General features: G+C 46.3%; 1 protein-coding gene across 1 annotated transcript; it reads left to right on the top strand.

Moving 5' to 3' along the window:
• The first annotated feature begins 725 nt into the window (after nt 1–725).
• Nucleotides 726–18,244, top strand: TNFAIP2 (TNF alpha induced protein 2). The gene is made up of 12 exons (XM_059850391.1): nt 726–857; nt 6,428–6,776; nt 8,391–9,018; nt 10,278–10,392; nt 11,611–11,736; nt 12,453–12,553; nt 12,643–12,741; nt 12,917–13,040; nt 13,998–14,120; nt 14,994–15,149; nt 16,207–16,328; nt 16,747–18,244. Exons 2-12 carry the CDS (start codon nt 6,440–6,442, stop codon nt 16,886–16,888), a joined length of 2,073 nt encoding a protein of 690 aa, XP_059706374.1. The 5' UTR covers nt 726–857; nt 6,428–6,439; the 3' UTR covers nt 16,889–18,244.
• The last annotated feature ends 201 nt before the right edge of the window (nt 18,245–18,445 follow it).

Here is an 18,445-nt window from a genome sequence, read left to right on the forward strand (position 1 = left end):
CTGTCACTGGTGGCCAACGGGAAGAGATCAGTGCCTGCCTCACCTCTTTCCCTTTGTGAGGAGGCTGTAGGCTGTGATGAGGTCTCCCTAAGTCTCGTCTTCTCAAGGCTGAACAAGTCTAGTGACCTCAACTGCTCCACATATGGCTTCCCCTCCAGACCCTTCACCATCTTTGTTACCCTCCTTTGGACACTTTCTAATAGCTTTATTCCTTTCTTACATTGTGGCACCCAAAACTGCCCCCAGCGCATGAGGTGAGGCGGCCCCAGTGCAGAGCAGAACAATCCCCCCCTTGCCCGGCTAGCCCTACTGTGCCTGATTCCCCCCAGGACACGGCTGGCCCTCCTGGCTGCCAGGGCACTGCTGGTTCATGTTCAACCTGCTGTCGACCAAGAGTCTCAGGTCCCTTTCCTCATTCCCCAGGCTGTTTGCACACCCAGAGATGACCACCTCAGGTGCAGAACAAGGCATTTTTGGAGGCACCTGCTCTATCCCGACGGCGCGTTTCCAAGTCCTCAATGGGACACATCACACAGCCAAGCCTTCGGGCAGGGAGCGCAGGGCCCGGCGTTCAGCGCTCTGTCGGGACAGGGTGCCGGGGCTCAGCCCCTCCGCACGGACCGACCCTCAGCACCAGACACTCCGCTGCCGGCCGCTTCCCCGCGCAGGGGATTTCTCAGTTCCCTTCTCTCAGGAGGAGGTGCAACTGGAGTTTCCCAGCAGCTGGTCCCGCCCCCGCTTTCCTCCCCTTATAGCCGGGCTGCCCCCGCCCCGGGCACAGACCCTCTGACAGTGCCGGTGACAGTGACAGTGCTGCTGGCCCGCGTCCAGCCCAGCCGCCCGGGAGCCGCTGCAGAGTAAGTCCGCCAGTCTCGGGTCTTTCCCCTCCCCTCGGGCCGGCGTATCCCGCTTCTCCCGAGCCGCTGCCCCGCTCTGGGCTCACTTGCTGGGGAGCTTGGGGGCTCTCTGCTGGGTCTGAAAGTGGGGAACGAGGGGCACCCACGGAGGGTGGGTTGCCGGGCACAGGGACGGGTTTCAGCCCCACCTTGTAATTATCAGAATGGGGAATAAATCGGACCGCTGGCAGACAGCAGCTCCAGGCATATCCCAGGGCTGGGCACCGCAAGGATTTGTGTCTGGTAATTCCTTTGTGACAGCTGGGTTTGATTTGTGCGGCTTTTCCCCTAAATTTCAGGGCACAGACTCAAGTCGTGACTACTGTAAACCATTCACCTCCTTCCTACCCTTCTGCTTTTCAACACCTTTCCTAAAATCCAGATGTAGGTATTGGGCACCAAAGTGTCCTAAACCCAGATCTGGCACTAGATTCCAGATTCAGTGTGGCACTTCTGCCCTCTCTTTTTTGTCTCTATTTAAAGGAAGTGGTTTTCCCCCAAACCACAGGAAAGTAATTGGACTGTAATTCACTCAGTTTGGCTGCACTGAAAAAACACCATTTCAGAGCCTGGACCCTGGATGGCCCTGGGCAGCCCCTGGGACTTGCGCCCTGCCAGGGTCACTGTGCCAAGCTGGCACATTTCTGCATTGCCATGCTTACCCTTTTGTGACTGCTTTTTCTTTGTCAGGGATGTCCCACAGCTCCTGGGATCTGCCTTTTCCCAGAGCACTGAAAAACTTGTAGAAATTCCCTTCTGTCTTTGTGCAGCTGCCCCATATCCATTGCATCAGCTCCTCAGCACAAATTGAAAAGTTCAGCCCCAGGGTTAGGATCCTTGGTGTGTTCAAAGCAGAATTTCTTTTTGAGGCTGCTGCAAAGTGAAGAAGAGACTTTCTGTGACTGGAGCATATGGCTGATCTAGAAGCCATTGTGCCTCACTTTGACACCCAAGTTCAGGACAGAAAACCTAAAGAAACACTGTCCAAAGTGTCAGCTGCCTGCCCCCCAGCAAGGGACTCCGAGGCTTTTCAGCTCTGATAAAGAAAATCACAGGGGAGCAGAGAGCTCAGGTTTGGGTTTGCTTCATTTACCCTCTCTATAAAAGATGCCTGGAAAGCCAAAGAATTTGAAAGTGCCGAGAGAAGCTCCCAGGGAATTTGTTTATCTTCTCAGCTGCTGTTAGCTCTAGCAGTGAACTTTGCAAACTCCAGGCCTTAAAGAAGGATTTGGCTTTGGAACTGTATCATGAAAACATAACTCTAGACAGCAGCAGCTGGTTGCTCTTTGAGCAGCAACAGTTCAAAAATATGCTGCTCAGATTTGAAGCAAGAAGAAAAAATTAGGGTATTACAGTGCATTCTCTCTCTGGTTTTTCCCCATAACAGTGTATACATAGAATTTTCTCTTTCTCTGTTTGAAAGATTCTCAGTAACAACAGGAAATGATGGTTTCTGGATGGTTTTCAGGTGTGTGTCAGTAATTTAGGGAAATCAGAGTCTTGTTTAGAAATGTCTGCTGCACTGCACAGCTGTATCTACACATGGTTTTATGCTGGCTTAAAGCATCTCTCTCATGCCGAGTGAGATGCCCTGGGGTCCTCTCCCTGCTCTGCCACTGCCATTCCCCTGAATCCCTTGGGTTCCCCATCACCCCCAGCCCTGTAGGGCTGCCTGGTGATGCTGAGGCACATGGATTGAGTCCTCTAGAGAATTTCTGCTCCTGCCTTGGCTTCTTTGGAGACAAGTTTTTTTTTTTCTCTCAGCTCCCCATTAGGAGCAGAACTTGGCCACCATCAGGATGCTGCTGGAGCACATATTGGGTGGTGGGTGTCTCACAGGAGTCTGCAGATAGGACTATGGATTTGAGCAGCACAGTAGAGGGTCAAGGTGGGCACTGGGTGGCCCAGCTCTTCTATAGACTGTGATTTCCCAGGCAGAGCCAAGTGGGAGCCCTCAGATTTGTGGTGTCTCCATTTATTACTCAACCCAGATAACAAAAATGGTAGGAAAAAACCTCTCACCTCCTAGGAGGACTCCCAACTTGCAGAGATTGAGTCTGGCAAGTTTTTGGACTCTTTGCTTTGACGAATTAGCAGTTTGTTTAGGTGTCAGCACATGATCTGAGGTACACTAAACTCAAACTGCCTGCACTGCTCTACTGCTTTGCCTAGTGCAATTCTCTTTTGTGGGCAGATAGATAACTTTGCTAGATAACTCTGCTAGATTACTCTGGATTTCTGAGAGGCTGTGGGAGAAAGGGAGATACTCACTAAAATGAGATAAATCCTCATGACCTAGTAAGGTCAGCAGGCTGGAGAGGACCAAAAATCCAAACAAATGCTTGTTAATATTGGCAGCAGCTCAGGAGAAAGAAGTCAAGAAAAAGTTCAGCAAAAAAATTCAGAATTGGGATAATTAATAAATCTCTTCCCCTGAGTGCTCTCTGGCACACCATTAGCTACCCCTGACCAATGAGGTCATTCTGCATGAAAGCTGTTTCCTTTGAAGAGGAAAAGGAGAAAATGGGAAGCCACTATGCCCAGAGTCCAGGCTGGGTCCTTGTGTGCCTTGACTCTGCTCCAAGTGTTTCCCTTGCCCTTGCTGCCCACCCCAGAAAAGCTCCAACTCAGAGGAAGGTGCTGTGATCAGCAGAGAGCTCCCTGTATCCCACCACAGCAACACCAGCAGTCACAGCACCACAGTCCCAGTGCTGCAGGGCTTCTGGACAGGGTGGCAGAGGGTGTTCTCTGAGCTGTGCTGTTCTTCTGGTTTGAAACCACAAGCTGAACATGCTGTGTCAGAAATAATTGGAGCTAAAGGCTCCCCTGGCACAAACTATGTTGCCACATAACAATAATGAGGATGATGATGATGATAACAGTAAATTAGTAATAATACTGAGTTAGGAACAATGTCAGCTCTTGACCTCAAATCATTACATTTCCCAATACTTGAATTTGAATTCTGGGAAATGATGTAGCATTTCTCCTGCTAAAAAAATCAGAAGCCTGATGGAGTTTTAGCAGGCTTTCATTTGTACGAAGAGCACAGGCATAGAGGAGCAGCCTTGCAGCCCTCCATGCCAGAGCCATCTCCTGCCATGTTCTTTCTGCTGCGTGGGCAGGAGCATATCCTGACAGAGGCAGGAGGTGCAGTGCTAGCACAGCATCTCCTGCCTGTGCACTCCAGATGTAACCAGGACCACCTCCTTTTAGCTGAGTATTTCTTGTAGAAAGTTGGCATTTTTTTTCTGTAAGTTTCTTAAAAGTATTTCTTACAGTAAGGTCTTGGTTATCTAACAATAATGAGATGGACAGGGAGTGTTTGGTACCCCTTGACATTAAGACTGGGGCTGCATTTCAAGGCAGAAGTGGGACCTGGGGTTTACTGGTTTTTCCTGCTGCAGATACAAACACAGGCCTACCAGCAGTGGCATATGATAATCCCTGAGCAAGAGTTCAAGCTGGCCAAATGTGAGAGCATGGCAGCTTTTGCATTGACAGTCTGACCTAGGTGCTTGAGGCTGGCTTTTTTTGAGCACTACCATGACAAAGTTGTGACAGATGTTAAAAACTCAGCTTCTAACCAGCTTAATCATTCCCTTAGGGAGTCTTGTATGTGTAGTGTCACTTCAATGCTTTTCAAAGATCTAGTGCATTTATCTTGGCATTGAAGAAGAACCAAAACTTCAAAGTCCACCTTTCTGATCATCATTCATCAAAATGAAAGACCTTAGCCTTTTGGAAGGGATGAGGTACTTTCCTTGGTTAGCAAAAAAAATACAACAAAAAAACCAACAAACAAAAAACCCAATAATGCTTTGTTTGAAATAATAGGAGAGAGAGAAAACACTCAGCTGAGTCCGAGTCTGTGCTTGAACAAACAGGAAGGAAGGGATTTGGCAGAATTAATCTAAGCACAGTTTTGTGTTGGGAAACGCAGGTTACGAAAAGAGCCTTACAAAAATTAAGCAAGTCCAGGTCACTTGCAGAGCATGCCTGTTGCCATGAATTTTTTGGGTTGGTTGGTTGTATTTTTGGGTATTTTTGTAGTGGAAATGTAACAAAAAGGAACTCTTTTTCCACTGCTTTCAGGATTCTTGTGGGGCATCCTGACTAGCATAGCTGGAGTGAACTGCAGGGGGTTTCCTTTCCCCTCCCCTCCTCAGTACATGTGCTAGGGAGGTATATGTGCACAGATTCAGCCATGGCACAGCTGCTGGCTAACCTGGGATTAGCTCAGTTAGTTAAGAGTATGGTGCTAATAACGCCTTTGGTTGTGGCTTCAATCCCTGTATGGGCCATTCACTTCAGAGTTGGAATTGGAGATCCTTTGGGTCCTTTCCAGCTCAGACTATTCTGTAAGTCCTGTCAGCTGAGCTCTTGTGCTCAGGCCCCCTTTGCTTGCTCATGCAAGCAGAACTCCTTCCCAAATGAGTTTTCATATTTGTTGTGTTTAGAAGGTAATAGCATTACTAATCCTGAACATGGCCTGGAATCCAAAGCAGGGAGAAGGAAAGCTCTCAGCAAAGCCAGGCTCTCACTGCTCTCTGTATAACTTAGAATGAAAAGCCAGTCTTCCAACCAGTTTTCCCAGAGATAAGTATCAAATTTTGTATCAGCATGACACATATCAACATTATAAACTTTACAAAGGTATTTGAAGATCACCACATTGTGGCTGTATAACTGAAGCCAAATTCTTCATTTGTTTGAAGTCTAATTTTTCTGCCATTACTCAGTACAAGCAAACCAAAACTTGACTGAGAGTTCTTTGTACAGATGTGCTTCAGTCTCCTAGAAAGTCACTTTAAAAAAAGCATTATTAGAATAAGGATTGGAAACTATGAGTCACTTTATTTATTTACAATAATTGCATATTTATAATCATTATACAAATGGTTATAGTTATACAAATAAATATTTTGCAATCTATTGAATTATAGAGGAACATAATTCTAAATATGAATTCTGAGAAGAAGCTGTAACAATAACAAATTTTTGTTGTTAATTATTTGTAGTGTAAGAGTGTTGGTGGTAATGCAGGACTCTGGCAGGATCATGTTTGTTTAAACAAGGCTAAACTACCCTGATCCTCGTGCCTTGTTCCCACTTATCTTCAGCACAGATCAAGAAAAAAGGCCCTGAGTAAGGTGGGAATTGATCCCGATGCCATGTAAGAGTATGAGAGTTTTGTGGTTGCTTTGAAGGCACAGGACACTTATCCCACCCACATCATTCATGTGCCCATCCATGCTCATATCCATAGACACACACATCCCATGGGAGAGCCTGACAAGATCAAGGTCTCCAATCAGGACATCTGAATCACCCTCAAAATGGCTCTTTGATTTTTCTCTAATTTAGACTGGACATTAGCTGGGATGGTGTTGATCAGGAATTCTCCTGTGCTCACATCGGATGTGTAACATTCTCCATGTTGCCCACACATACGCCTTGCCACACTTTCTCCTTGGTATTTTTCTTCCTAAGTGTTATAATCTGATTTTTTTTTTCTCTGAAATTTACAGGCTAGAAGGAAAATGATGAAAATGTTACCTTTTTTCCAAAGTCCTTTTGGAATACGCAGTGGATCAGAGGGGTGCATTGATGCAAACAGGCCTTTTGAAAACACTTCACCATCAGTAGCTGAGCAAGTCCCTGCCTGTCCTGAACCTTCTGCAGGTGACATCTGGTCCAGGGACCAGGAGAAGATGAGAGAAAGGCCAGAGGCAGCCTGCAGAGCCTCACGTGCCTCTTCCATCACCAGCAATGAGAGCTGCATCTCTGCCGGGGACAGCCCTGAGAAGGGAAACAAAGGAATAAAGGGAATGCTTAAAAGTGCATTTAAAATAGTTAAAAAGACCAAGCCACCCAGTGGTAAGTGCTCCTCCATCCTCCTTGCACCACTTCCTGGGCCATAGTTTCCTCCAGAGGGGCTGTATGAGGCAGGATATTGTCCGCTAGGGAAACAAAGGTGCTGATAGATTGAAGTGACTTTACCAAGAAGCCTGGGGAAAATTGGGCTGAGGGAGATATGACCTCAAGTCCTAGTCTTTTAGTACCAAGGACACAGTCCTTGAGGAACTGTCCATTTGCAGGTTTTCTGTCCAAAACAATCTTATTTCTGCTTCTCATGGGGGCACAGAGAACTGCGGGTGGGTGAGAAACCAAGGTGTAACTCTCAGCTCTGTTCCTCCATCTCCTCCTACAAAGTCTCGTTGTTTTAGTACAAATTATTTCATTTCCAGACAAGCCTTTACCTGTCTAATTGGCATCTCTCTCTCCATGTGTCAAATGCTTTCCCTAACTGGTGGTTTTCCTTCTTGGCCTTGAATTTGCTGATGAAAACAGGCCTTTTGTACTTTTCTTCTTACCACTGCATTGCCTCAATGTCTTTTTTTTTTTTTTTAAGCAACTAGAATTGCAGAAAATATTCCAGATGATACACCACCAATATGTGGTACAATATATTCCTATTTTCCTATCTCAGCTGGATCTTTCTCACTGAGTACATCCTGGGGTCATAACTGACATGTTCACTACCACCTCCCAGTAAGGATTTACTAATTCTCCAGGTGTCTCTCTTCCTTCTCCATCTCAAGCTGATTCACATCCAGCTTGCAGCAGAAAATCCTGTTTGTTGCTAAGTAACTTTTGTTCTGTTGCATTTGTATCTTGCGTTTTGTGCCATTAAATTTCAGCCCATTTACTATTCAAGTTATCCCATTGTTCCTGTGAAATACACCGAGCCCTCAGTTTCGATAATGTCTCTGAACTTTGTGCAATCAGCAGATGCCAAAAGGGCACTCCCAGCTTTTGTGCCACAGTCTTTAAGGATAAATGAAGTAAGATGAGTTTCACGAATAATGTAAGCTTTCTCCACCCAGGGTCTTCCATTACACACCTAACAAATCTTATTTTGGGATATAACTTCGCCATTTTAACTAATAATTTCCCAGGTTTCGCTGTCTCGAGTAACTGGCTGTAGTTCAGAAAAGATAGTTCAATTTTATTTGTCTTGCTTTCTAAATGTGTCCTCCCAAACAATTTCACAGGTCAGGTTGTGCCAAATCTATTTCTGGAAAACCCATATGGTATTTCCTTCAGCACATCTTTAGTTACATCTTTCTGTCTACATTATTTCTAATGCCATGCTTCTGACTTGAGGTCATATTAAGGGAAGGGGGATGAGCAATACCTAACTAACTCCACAAGGCTAAATTTTGGAAACAATTATAGGTGGCTCGTGAATAGCTGTCCATATGCAACACACTGGTGATGGGTATTCAAGTTTCCATTGCTTCAGTTAAAGGCAAGCTAGAAATAATCTGATCTTTAATTAAACAGTTTCTATATGGTATAGGAGCCCAAGAGCTAGCATTTTGGAAGTATAAGCATTTTTTAAAAAAGATTCCAGAGCCATCATTTTTTGTAAAACAGAAGTCTAAATCTTCACCCTTGGTTAAAGAAAGGCTGTTCTGTTTTCACCAGTCAAACAAGTCATGGATCTCCTTGGAGAGCAAAAGCTTTGTGATGCTATTCAACATCTGTTTGCCCTGGAGAAGAGCCTGTCAAGCAAAAGTGAGGAGGGACTGAACACCAGTCAGAAAGACATTGAGTCTGTCTATGAAGTTCTGAAGCACAAAGTCTTCAGCACCTTGAAAGATTCTGTGCTGCTTGCAAAAACAAACCCAGATCTGCTACAGCAGGCAGTGGAGGCTCTGAAAGAACAGGAGAAAGAAGATCAGAACTACTTGTCAGAGAACCCACCTGACCAAAATTTGCAATTTAGACCTAGAAAATGGAAAGAGCTCTGGATGGCTACAGTAAAGGAGTCAGTAGAGGCTCGAATGAAAGACACAAGCCGTACTCCTAGAACTGAGAACCTCTCTGCAGTTGGCCAGAACCTCCTGCACATGGGAAAGACAATGAAAGAAGATTTGACCGTGGTCGCCAAGTATATTAACAAGCTTTATCCTCCTGAGTTTAATGTGTTCAGCATATATGCAGAACTCTACCACAATTATTTTGCCTCCCAGGCAAAGAAAAATGCTGAGTCTCATCTGGAAGACAAGGATATTTACCTTCTTCTCTCGTGGGTGCACAACTTTTATCCAAAGTAAGTGGGCTTTTATACATGTTTACCCCTGGAAATCAAAACAGGCTCATTGGCTGCAAACCCAGGCATTTGCTTGATTTATGAGTTAGTATTACTGCGGTGCAGTCCAGCACCTGGCTAAGTCACTGGTGTTACTGATGATGTGCTGATTTACAGTCCTGGCCAGAACAGCCAGAAGGGACACTCTCAAGGCTGCTGGTCTGTAAATGAAGGGCTGTTTCACCATTCTGGCTTCTGGGCAACCTACACACAAGTTCATCTGTGGGGTAAATTGGTCAGGCTTGTTGCCTTGATATCTATTCCAGTTGCAGACCTGGGCTCATTCTTGGAAAATTTGGAAATTTTAGCCCTTTGTACCAGAGGACAGACAATAAATAGAACAACCTGAGATGCAATTATTCTGGGCATGGAGGATGCTGCTTAGGTGTTACCCACAGTCTATGTTTTCCTCACCTTTGGAAGAGCCAGGGGTGCCCCCCTGTGAGAGGACACAATCCAAGGGTCCCCATAAACTCTGGATGTTATTGAACTGAAAACATTGCTTGTTGTGGCTAATAGTACTGGGAGGACAACTGGGGGCTTTCACTTCTTAGATGGAAACCAGTAAAGATACCAGCAATGTTTCTTTTGTCCCAAAGTCATTCAGCTCCACTTTTTCCTTTTTGTGTTCCACTGATGATCATAATGATTCATTGTTGATCCCAGAAGTCTTCCACAGCCAGTGTTGTGCTCTAGATCAGGATATTCAGGCCTGAACCAGCCAGTGTTTGGAAGTGAGCAGTTGTGAGGAGCAGGGCTCAGCCCAGCACTGGGGACAATGCTGGCCAGGGTAGCAGCTGCTTTGGGAGTGTTCCCAGAGGCCACATCCAGGTGTCTGCTGAGGGACCACCTCCCAGCCATCAAACACCAGCTTTTCATCTGCTTGTCTCTCTATATTGATGGGGAGAGCTCATGTCCAGGGGCTAGACTCCCCTGCTTGCTTCAGGTCTCCCATCCCCACCAGAGCACAGTGGCTGGTACTCAGGAGTTTGACAGACCATGACTCCATTCACAGGGTTGCTTGTGGTCCCACCCTCACAGGTCTTACCCCTGGCACATATTCATTCAGCCTCTCCAAGTCCTGCCTGGATTGAGGACAATGTACATTTCCATCTGTTTTTTCACTGACACCCTCAAAAAGTGTTAGTAATTTGCATCAACAACTGTCTTGAATTACACTGCCCTTGGAAAATACAATTGTTTGGCTTTTTTCATTCCAGAGACATGAGAAAAGATCATGCTTTAGCCATGGAGCTGGATAAAGTTAAGCTTGGAAGCCTTTTGCCTTCAAGTCTGAGCAAAGAGCTTGAAAATAAATACCTTGACAGTGAAGAGGTAAGAAAGATTCAGACACTCCTCTTCTTCCCTTCACTGCTCCCATATGACTCCTCAAAGAAGCTGTGACTTGTCCTGCACACACACTTTTTCACCAGTGAAGCACACACCCTTCCAGGGAGAAGCAAAAGCTTTTGTTTGTTTTTGGGGAGCAGGTCACCTTTCTGCTAGATGGGACTTGCAGAGCAAACCTGCTTAGCCCTGGGAGCCTTGAGAAAAGAACTGCTCTGTTCTTGTAAATCATGTGGTAGCAGCAGGGGGAAAATCCAACAACGGATCTTTATGGGCAACTTCCTAACTGTCTGATAAATCTCCAGAGGGATTCATAGTCCCTCTCACAGGAATCTCTGAAGGATCTTGGATTACTCCTGGTATCTGCAGAGGTGCCAGACCTTAGGTGAGCGCAAAGCCTGGAGTTCTGGTCTTGACAAATCTGTTTCTTTGATGGAGAATTGCCTAGTCTGCAGAAAACAAAAGTTGCTCTGGTTTTTGTATCATTCTTCCCTTAATGGAAACAAGAAGCCACTTTTACAGTACTCCCTCCCATAGCTTAGTGCTTTTGGCATTTGGGGCTGGAATTCCTGGAAAATGAGAAGATGGAAGATGAGTTCCAAGTTTAGCTGTAGTCTGTGATGGTTTGCATATGGGAGAGGTGGTGTGAGGTCTGCAAAGAACATGAAGGGGACACTGGGGGATCAGCAGTATGTGCCAGACACTGCACAGACCATTTCCAAAGCCTCACTGCAGCACAGAGGGGTCAGAGCAGAAAAAACCTGAGAGCACTTTGTTTCCTTCTCCAGCAATTGTGTCAGAAGAGCTCACGAAAAAGGATTGCAAAAGCAGGTGGCTCTAAGTGTGACAAACACACAGTGTGTGGTTGGGGGAATTTGGGCTCTGGCATATGTAGCTGCTGCAACCTTCCTGCACTGCTCCCCTCCCTGCCCTCCTGATCCCCCAGATGTGGAGGTGTGATGGGATCTTCACTCCCACCTTAAAAAAACTCACTATTAAGTAGGTGGGTATGGTGAGGGGGTTGTCCTTGTTGCTGTGAAGTCATGGGTCATGCATCTCCTAACAAGGAACCTTTATATCCCAGCTAGGGCTGAGGAAAAAGGCTGCTGAGCCAGGCAAAAGGTGGGTGGGTGAGTAAAACCTGCAAAAGGCAGGAGCTGTTGCATCCATGTTGTGGTAAATGCCATTGTTCTTCCTTCCCTAAAGGTTTCTGTCAAAAATTCACTGAGCAGATGTTTAGATAAAGAAATCCAAATATGGAAAGAAGACAAGGAACCAGAGAAGCTAAATGGGCATTTTCAAAGTGAACTGCTAGGAATATTTGTTATCCAGGTAATACAGAGCTATGTTAAAAATAAACAATTGCATCTTTTACCTACTTAGGATTTGAGACCAACTATGGTCAATGCAGAAAAGGAAAAGGCCAAGTCACTTGTGTAGAGTGGTAGCAGAGGTGGGTGGTACAGGGAAGCTCAAAATCATGGTCTGTCTTGGGCCTGGTGTACCATGGGACAGAGGCAAACGCCTCTAAAAGCAAAACAAGAAGAAAAACTGCCTTCATTCTCCTTTGCAATTTCTTCTGCATCCCTAGCAGCAGAGAGACAGGAGACAAGCTCAGTTGACTGAGAAATAGGGAGTCTCTTTCTTCCTCCCAGGGAAAGTGCCACAGGCAGAGCTGCCCCTTTCCATCCTCTGGCAGCAGAAGATTAATTGAGTTTATTTTTAAAAAATAAACTACTCATGTGTTGAGGTTGTTGTGATTAAATTATTCATTAAAATGCAATCTAATGATATTTAAAAAAAAAAAAGAAACAAAACCATGTGTCAAATTGCCTACTTTCTCAGCTGTTTTCTAGATTTTCTTCATACTCCTTTTGAACCTCTCAGCTAAGAATAGCTGCTCTGTGTGGTCCCTGGATCAGTTGCAGTGGGGGATGCTGGAGAGCTGGGTGCAGCTCTCAGCAAAGGATGCACAGCCTCTTTATCAGCAAACCTGGCCTTTTTGGAGCAGGCAACATTTTTTCAAATTGATCTCACTTGTTTGTTAGAGTATCTACAGCAGCCAGAAGCGAGCTGAGGACATCAGCAAGGCTGTGGGTGAGGAGCTGTCCCGTCGGCTGCTGAAGGAGCTGCCAGCCTTCCTGAGGAGGTGAGCTGGGGAGGGGCTGTGGGCAGTGGGGCTGGCACAGCACCTGGGCAGCCACAAACCTACCTCTCCTCTTCACATATCCCCTACAGCTACAGGGATGCCTTTGAAGACTTCAAGGAGAAAAGCAAGAAGCACAGATACTACAAGCCTATACTGATTGCAAATATTAACAACTGCTGGAATTTTAGGTAAGGGTCTAAAAGAAAAGGTTTTGCTCCTTCCTCTGCAGGCAATATATAGAGGGGAGGTACTCCAGAGTGAGCAGAGGTAGGTCCATCTGCCTGCAGAAGGTTTGGAGACCTCTGAATTTCTCTCTTTCCTCTGCGGCTAGACTGTTCTGACCTGACTGGTATTTTCTTGCAGAGACTACACAGAGAAATACGTGGCAGAAAAGGACGACAGTAAACCCGATATCCTCAGCACTCTCGCTGATATTGAAAACAGCGGCTTTGATGTGCTGCTTCAACAGCTCTTTGCCCAGCTGAAGGTACCATATCTGTGCCCCACATCCTCCTGCCCCATGGCTCAGCTGGTACCAGGGCAGGGCATGTTCTCCTGCTGTGCTATCTGTTGTTCACATCTCTGATTCAAATCAGCCAAGTTCAGAAGGCCCAGGATTGGTCCTAGTGCTGGTAGAAAACTCCCACAGGGCTCTCCTTGAGCTGGTCCTCAAGCCCGCAGGCAAAATGGGTGCAGTGACATAGGCATGACTGTGCAGGTGAACATAAAACCTGCTGATGGCATCTGAGACAACAGCTACAGCAGGGAGAGTCTCAACCTGCAGCTGTTTGCTCTCCACACTGTGCCATCACTAATGGCATAAACTGCAATTACGCAGCTTTTAGCTTCCCCATAAAGGTGACCTGAAGGGCATTTCTGTACTTCTGGCTTCCTTTTTTTTTTTGGTCTTTTTTTTTGTTTTGTTTTGTTTATATATATATATAACACAATCTTTTCGAGTTAAGCAATTTTGGAGGAAAAGGAAGTGTAGGAGTCAGGAATGATCAGCCATAATCTCTCCTTTCTCTGTAGAGCCTTTTGGACAGCATGAGAGAACAGGGGTGAGATTTTTTTCATTTTCATATTTATTTACTGTGGCTGAGAAAAATTATGATTGAAAACATCTCATAAGGATTCATTTTTTTTCCCCTGATGGTTCCATAATTCTTTAATCAGACAAGATGGTGAGGGAAAAAAAAGCAGAAACAATAAAAAAGCCTCCAAGATTAACCTTTCATGTCCTTGGTCTTATTCACCATGAGGAGCCAAGAAGGGGACACAGCCCCTTCTTGTTCCCCTGTCCCTGCAAGGCATCACCACACACCCCTGTACAGGACTACACACCATGCTCTCACTACATGGGATACTCTGCATGTAGAAATGACAAATATACATGTGCATAGAATTTGTTTGAGGTAACTTAGCAGATTTTCCTTTTTTTCAGCCAATGTACAAGAAGTTTACGGAGAATAAGTGGGATTCCAGCGGTGAAATTATGAATGAGATCATTAAAACCACCAGCAAACATATTTCAGACTTCCAAACCTTAAAGGACCCGTTTTACCATGTAAGTCCAAGAGAAATATTGGAGGGATTCTGGGGCGCTGGGGCTGCATTTTCAGCTCTGATCCTGTAGCTTAAGCTGCCTTGACCTCTGGTGAGCTGGCCTGGCATCAGGAAGCCTCTTAGGCAGGGTTTCCATCAGCATGCAGTTTACCCAGATAAGGCACATAAATCTCACCCTCCTCTGACAGAAGCAGACTCCTACAGCTCTGCTGCACAGTTTGCAGAGCAAACCACCCCTGATGCAGAGAAAGTGCTTTAGAGACCACCCAACATGTGGCTTTGATTACAGATTTGGTTTAGCAATCTTGAAAAACAGATGCAGTTGCATGGTTCAGTCTCATTTGATTGCCCTAAGGACTGGAGGAGGTGGATGCAAATGGGACAAATCCCAGAGAACTGAGCCAGAACCACATCCTCGTTGCTGCTGGACTATATATGAAATATCATAATATAAGACAATATTTGATTTCCTGTCTTTGTCTTTTTAGTAGCTGAGACAAATGAGGATATTTTATATGTTAGAGAGAAGAACAGGAAGAACAGCATGAATTCCTGTTTCTCTGGAATACTGTTACTCCTCTAGCAGCACATGGAGATCTTTTCTGCATTTTAAACTCTTCCCAGAAGGAAACAACATTTGGAAATTCCCATTCTTATTAGAGCACAAAGAAATTCTCAGCATCTCGGATGTGCCGTAACCGGTCTTGGGAGGCTGACAACCAGGGCTGTTCCTGCTGTGTAATCCGCGGCAGGCATTGGTGGGGCATGGCTCAGAGCACCCAGGGTGGTTTTGTCCTCCATCCACACACATGGTTTGCTATGTCCCCAAGCAAAGGAGAGATGGATGATGATTCCCTCCTCTCCTTCCCAACAGGCTATCATTGAGAAGATCCACACCCGTTTGGTTAAAGAGTACATTGTGCGGCTGCTGAAGAGGAAGGTCAGCCTGAAAACTCCAGCACAGCAGCAAACTCTGGCCCAGCATATCTCCAAGAATGCTGCTGACCTGGAAGCCTTCTGCACCAGCAATGTACGTGAGTGCTTGCCATGAACATGTCAGACTGAAAAACAGGAAAGTAATTTTGGGAACTTTTGTTAACCTTTTCAACTCAGCCTGATTTCCTGGAAGGCAGGACCTTAGGCAGAAAGAGCTCTAAGTAAGTGCCTGTAGGCAGAAAGTGTCCCCTGTAAGCAGCCTGCCCCTCCCTGCTTGGAGAGACATGATTTCATCTTCCTCTCTCCCACAGGCAGTTCCCTTTTGAAGGTTTATATTAGTAGGGTCAAAAGACTTAGATAATCTTTTCTGGTTTCAGTACAGCTTCCATGGAGTCTGGGTTTCCTCTCACCCTTGATTTCCCTCACGCTGCAGCTTTTGGGTCAGCCAGGGGCTAAAGCAGGCAGTGTGGGGGTCTGTGGTATGCAAGGAATTTCTCCATGAGAGCCACAGCTGGAACACCCACCCCGCTCTGTCCTTTGAGATCATCTTCCTCCTTCCATGCCTCTAATTTTGCCTGCAAAAAAAGCTAACAGCTAAGCCAAAACCTGTCCTCCACCACCCCAGACATGTTTGACTGGAGAAGGAACAAGTCTGAGTTTCACATAGAGTGGGTAGGAGGTCAGGCAGCTGCACCTTGGAAATTCCAATGGTCAGAAAAAGCTCTAGCTGGGGCTTCTACCAATTTTGGCGATACCTGGAGATGCTACAGGCAGGGTTGTATTTGGAGTTGGGGCACAGCAGCATGTGGCAGTGACTCACCTGGGCCATCAGACCTTGGTACACACACCAGTCAGTGCAGAAACCCAAGGAAAAGGAAATGAGCAGATAGAATCTGCTGAGGCGGATGTGGAAGTCTCAGTCTTATGGCAAACCACACACCACTTGTGTGAGAGGATTAAAAACCATCAAAAACCTAATCCAGTTTTTCCAAGGCTGCCTGAGATAGAAACAGCATTGAAAACAATGAGGCACCTAAAATCACTGATGTGTCCTTTCCACTTGCCAAGAAACAGCCTCAGGAGGCAGCTCCTGGGGTGGGGGGCAGTTTTCACCCCCATGATGTCCTGCTAACCACTTTTTCTTCTTGCAGGGATCTCAAGCCATGTGGCTGAATTCAGCACTCCCCAAACTGGCTGAAATAATCCGACTTCAGGATTTAGGTGCTATTAAAATTGAAGTTGCAACACTCGCCACAACATACCCAGACATCCGGTAAGAGATGCTGAAACAGATTTGCTGGTACTCATAAGGAATTTTAATTGAGCCAGAAAGCAGTCAAATATGAATATAGGTGAGGTTCATACAGCCTGAGCCTATAAACCTGGGTGGGGGCTGCCTTCCAGGCTGTGGCAATCCCAGTCCTATCAGAAAGCAAAGGAAGATAATAATAAAAGCCTGTTGATATATTCCAAATTCTGGCCTGATTTTCTCCTTTATGTTGGAGATTCCCTTCCCTACCCCAGACATCCCAGGACAGTGCAGGGTCTTGTGTAGGACTGCCAGATACTGAGCTGGCACCCACAGGGGATGACAGCACACGCCACAGGGGGAGAGCCACATCCTGGTGCAGTGGCCCTGACATGTGGAGGTGTGCGGGAGGAAATAACACCTGCCCATTTCTCTTCCACAGCAAAAGGCACCTGGAAGCGTTCCTGCACATCAAAGCCAATTTGTCACGCAGTGAACTCAAGAGCATCCTGGGCTACTTGGCAGACAGCACAGCATCCACACAGCCCAGGGCCCCACTCTTCTCCAACATCAATGTGTCCTAGACCAAGGCATGCCTTGGCACTGCCCTGTGCTGGACTGTGGGGTGAGCTGGGGATGTAGACCATCTCCTGGAGCAATGCATGGCACACACTGCCACCTTTTCCTATGGAAAGTGCTTTGTCCCAGTCTGGTGCTCAGCATCCCTGTGGGAATCATTGTCCTCCCTGTGGGGCTGGGCACAGGATGCACCCATGGGAGGTGCAGTGCCCACAAAGATTGGGGCTGCTCCTCCCACCAGTCATGGATTCCCTCTGAGGTCTCCTTGGTGCCACCACATTCTCTGCCTGGACACTGCCCTGGAGCTCTGAACTCTATCTACCTCTCAGGGTGCCACAAAGGCCACATCACAGACCAAGCAGGCACCATTTAAGTAGTTTTTTATCTTCTAAGGAAGTGAAGGGAAACAAAAACCAAAACCAACATTCAGAGATGTGTAGCATCCCATGAACTCTCGAGATGTTGGGAAAATCCCATGTGAGCATGCTTGCAATCCATCTGCCTTCCTCAGAGCCAGGCAGGGTAGCTGTGTTAGGCTGGTGGGAGAGGCACGAGATTCCTGGGGAGGAGGAGCTGCAGCTCAGCTGTGGCAGGGCTCCTGCCAGCCCCCTTGGAGCAGCTGCAGGCTCTGATCCAGGGCAGCGGCACTGCCCAGGGACTTGGGGTTTCCAGTGGAGAACTGGCTCTGGAGAGCGTGTGCTTCCTCCTCCTCTGTGAGGTGGGAGCACCTGGACCCCTGGCAGCCAGCCCCTCTCCAGTGACCCCATCCAGTGCACCTGCATGGAGGGACCCCTCAAACAGAGGCTGGGAACAAGCTGCCTACTGAAATGGAATGTCTGGGTTAAGCCAGCATCTGGTAAAACACTTTGGATATTACTGAAGTCCTTACCAAGGAGAGGACTTCCAGACCCCATTAACAATGCAGGCTTTGAATGGGGTGTGAAACTGGTCCCAAATGTCATCAATACATACTGAGCACCCTGTATGTGTCACGATTCTCTTGCTCACTCTTTCCCCTTGTGCTGTGAGGTAGATATGATGTGAAAATACAAATATCTCTCTTGTGAAACTGTGTTTTGTTTCTAACAGCACTTTTTTTTTGGGAACTTAATCACTTGCCAAAACAGCACTGTGTATATTTGGAGACCTTTCCCTTCTGTTGTCTGTTTCAACTTTTGCATCAGTCTGTGGAAAGTCAGTCCGGAAGGAAGATGCCTGATGACTATGCAAACTATATAATGTATTTATATGCATATGCAATATACCACCAGTGTATTTTTGCATCCAATTTTATTTTTTTCTCAGTTAGAGATACTAATTTGCAATGTTTATAATAAACAGTATTCAAATATGCTAGAAAAGTGACAGTTTACTGGTTTACTGTGTTGCCACTGCTATGTTGTCCTTCAAAGGGCTATTTCTCCCAGCCCACTCTGGTGAGTGTCACCCACTGGTTCCAAGTAGGGGGTCTTGCTGGACTACAGACAGGCTGGAAAAGCATTGCTGCTGCCCCTGTAAGACATCCACTGAGCAGTGTGGGCTGCTCAGTAGCAGTGACCAGT

Source organism: Haemorhous mexicanus, chromosome 6, assembly GCF_027477595.1.
Source record: "Haemorhous mexicanus isolate bHaeMex1 chromosome 6, bHaeMex1.pri, whole genome shotgun sequence".
In the NCBI taxonomy this organism is placed as follows: domain Eukaryota; kingdom Metazoa; phylum Chordata; class Aves; order Passeriformes; family Fringillidae; genus Haemorhous; species Haemorhous mexicanus.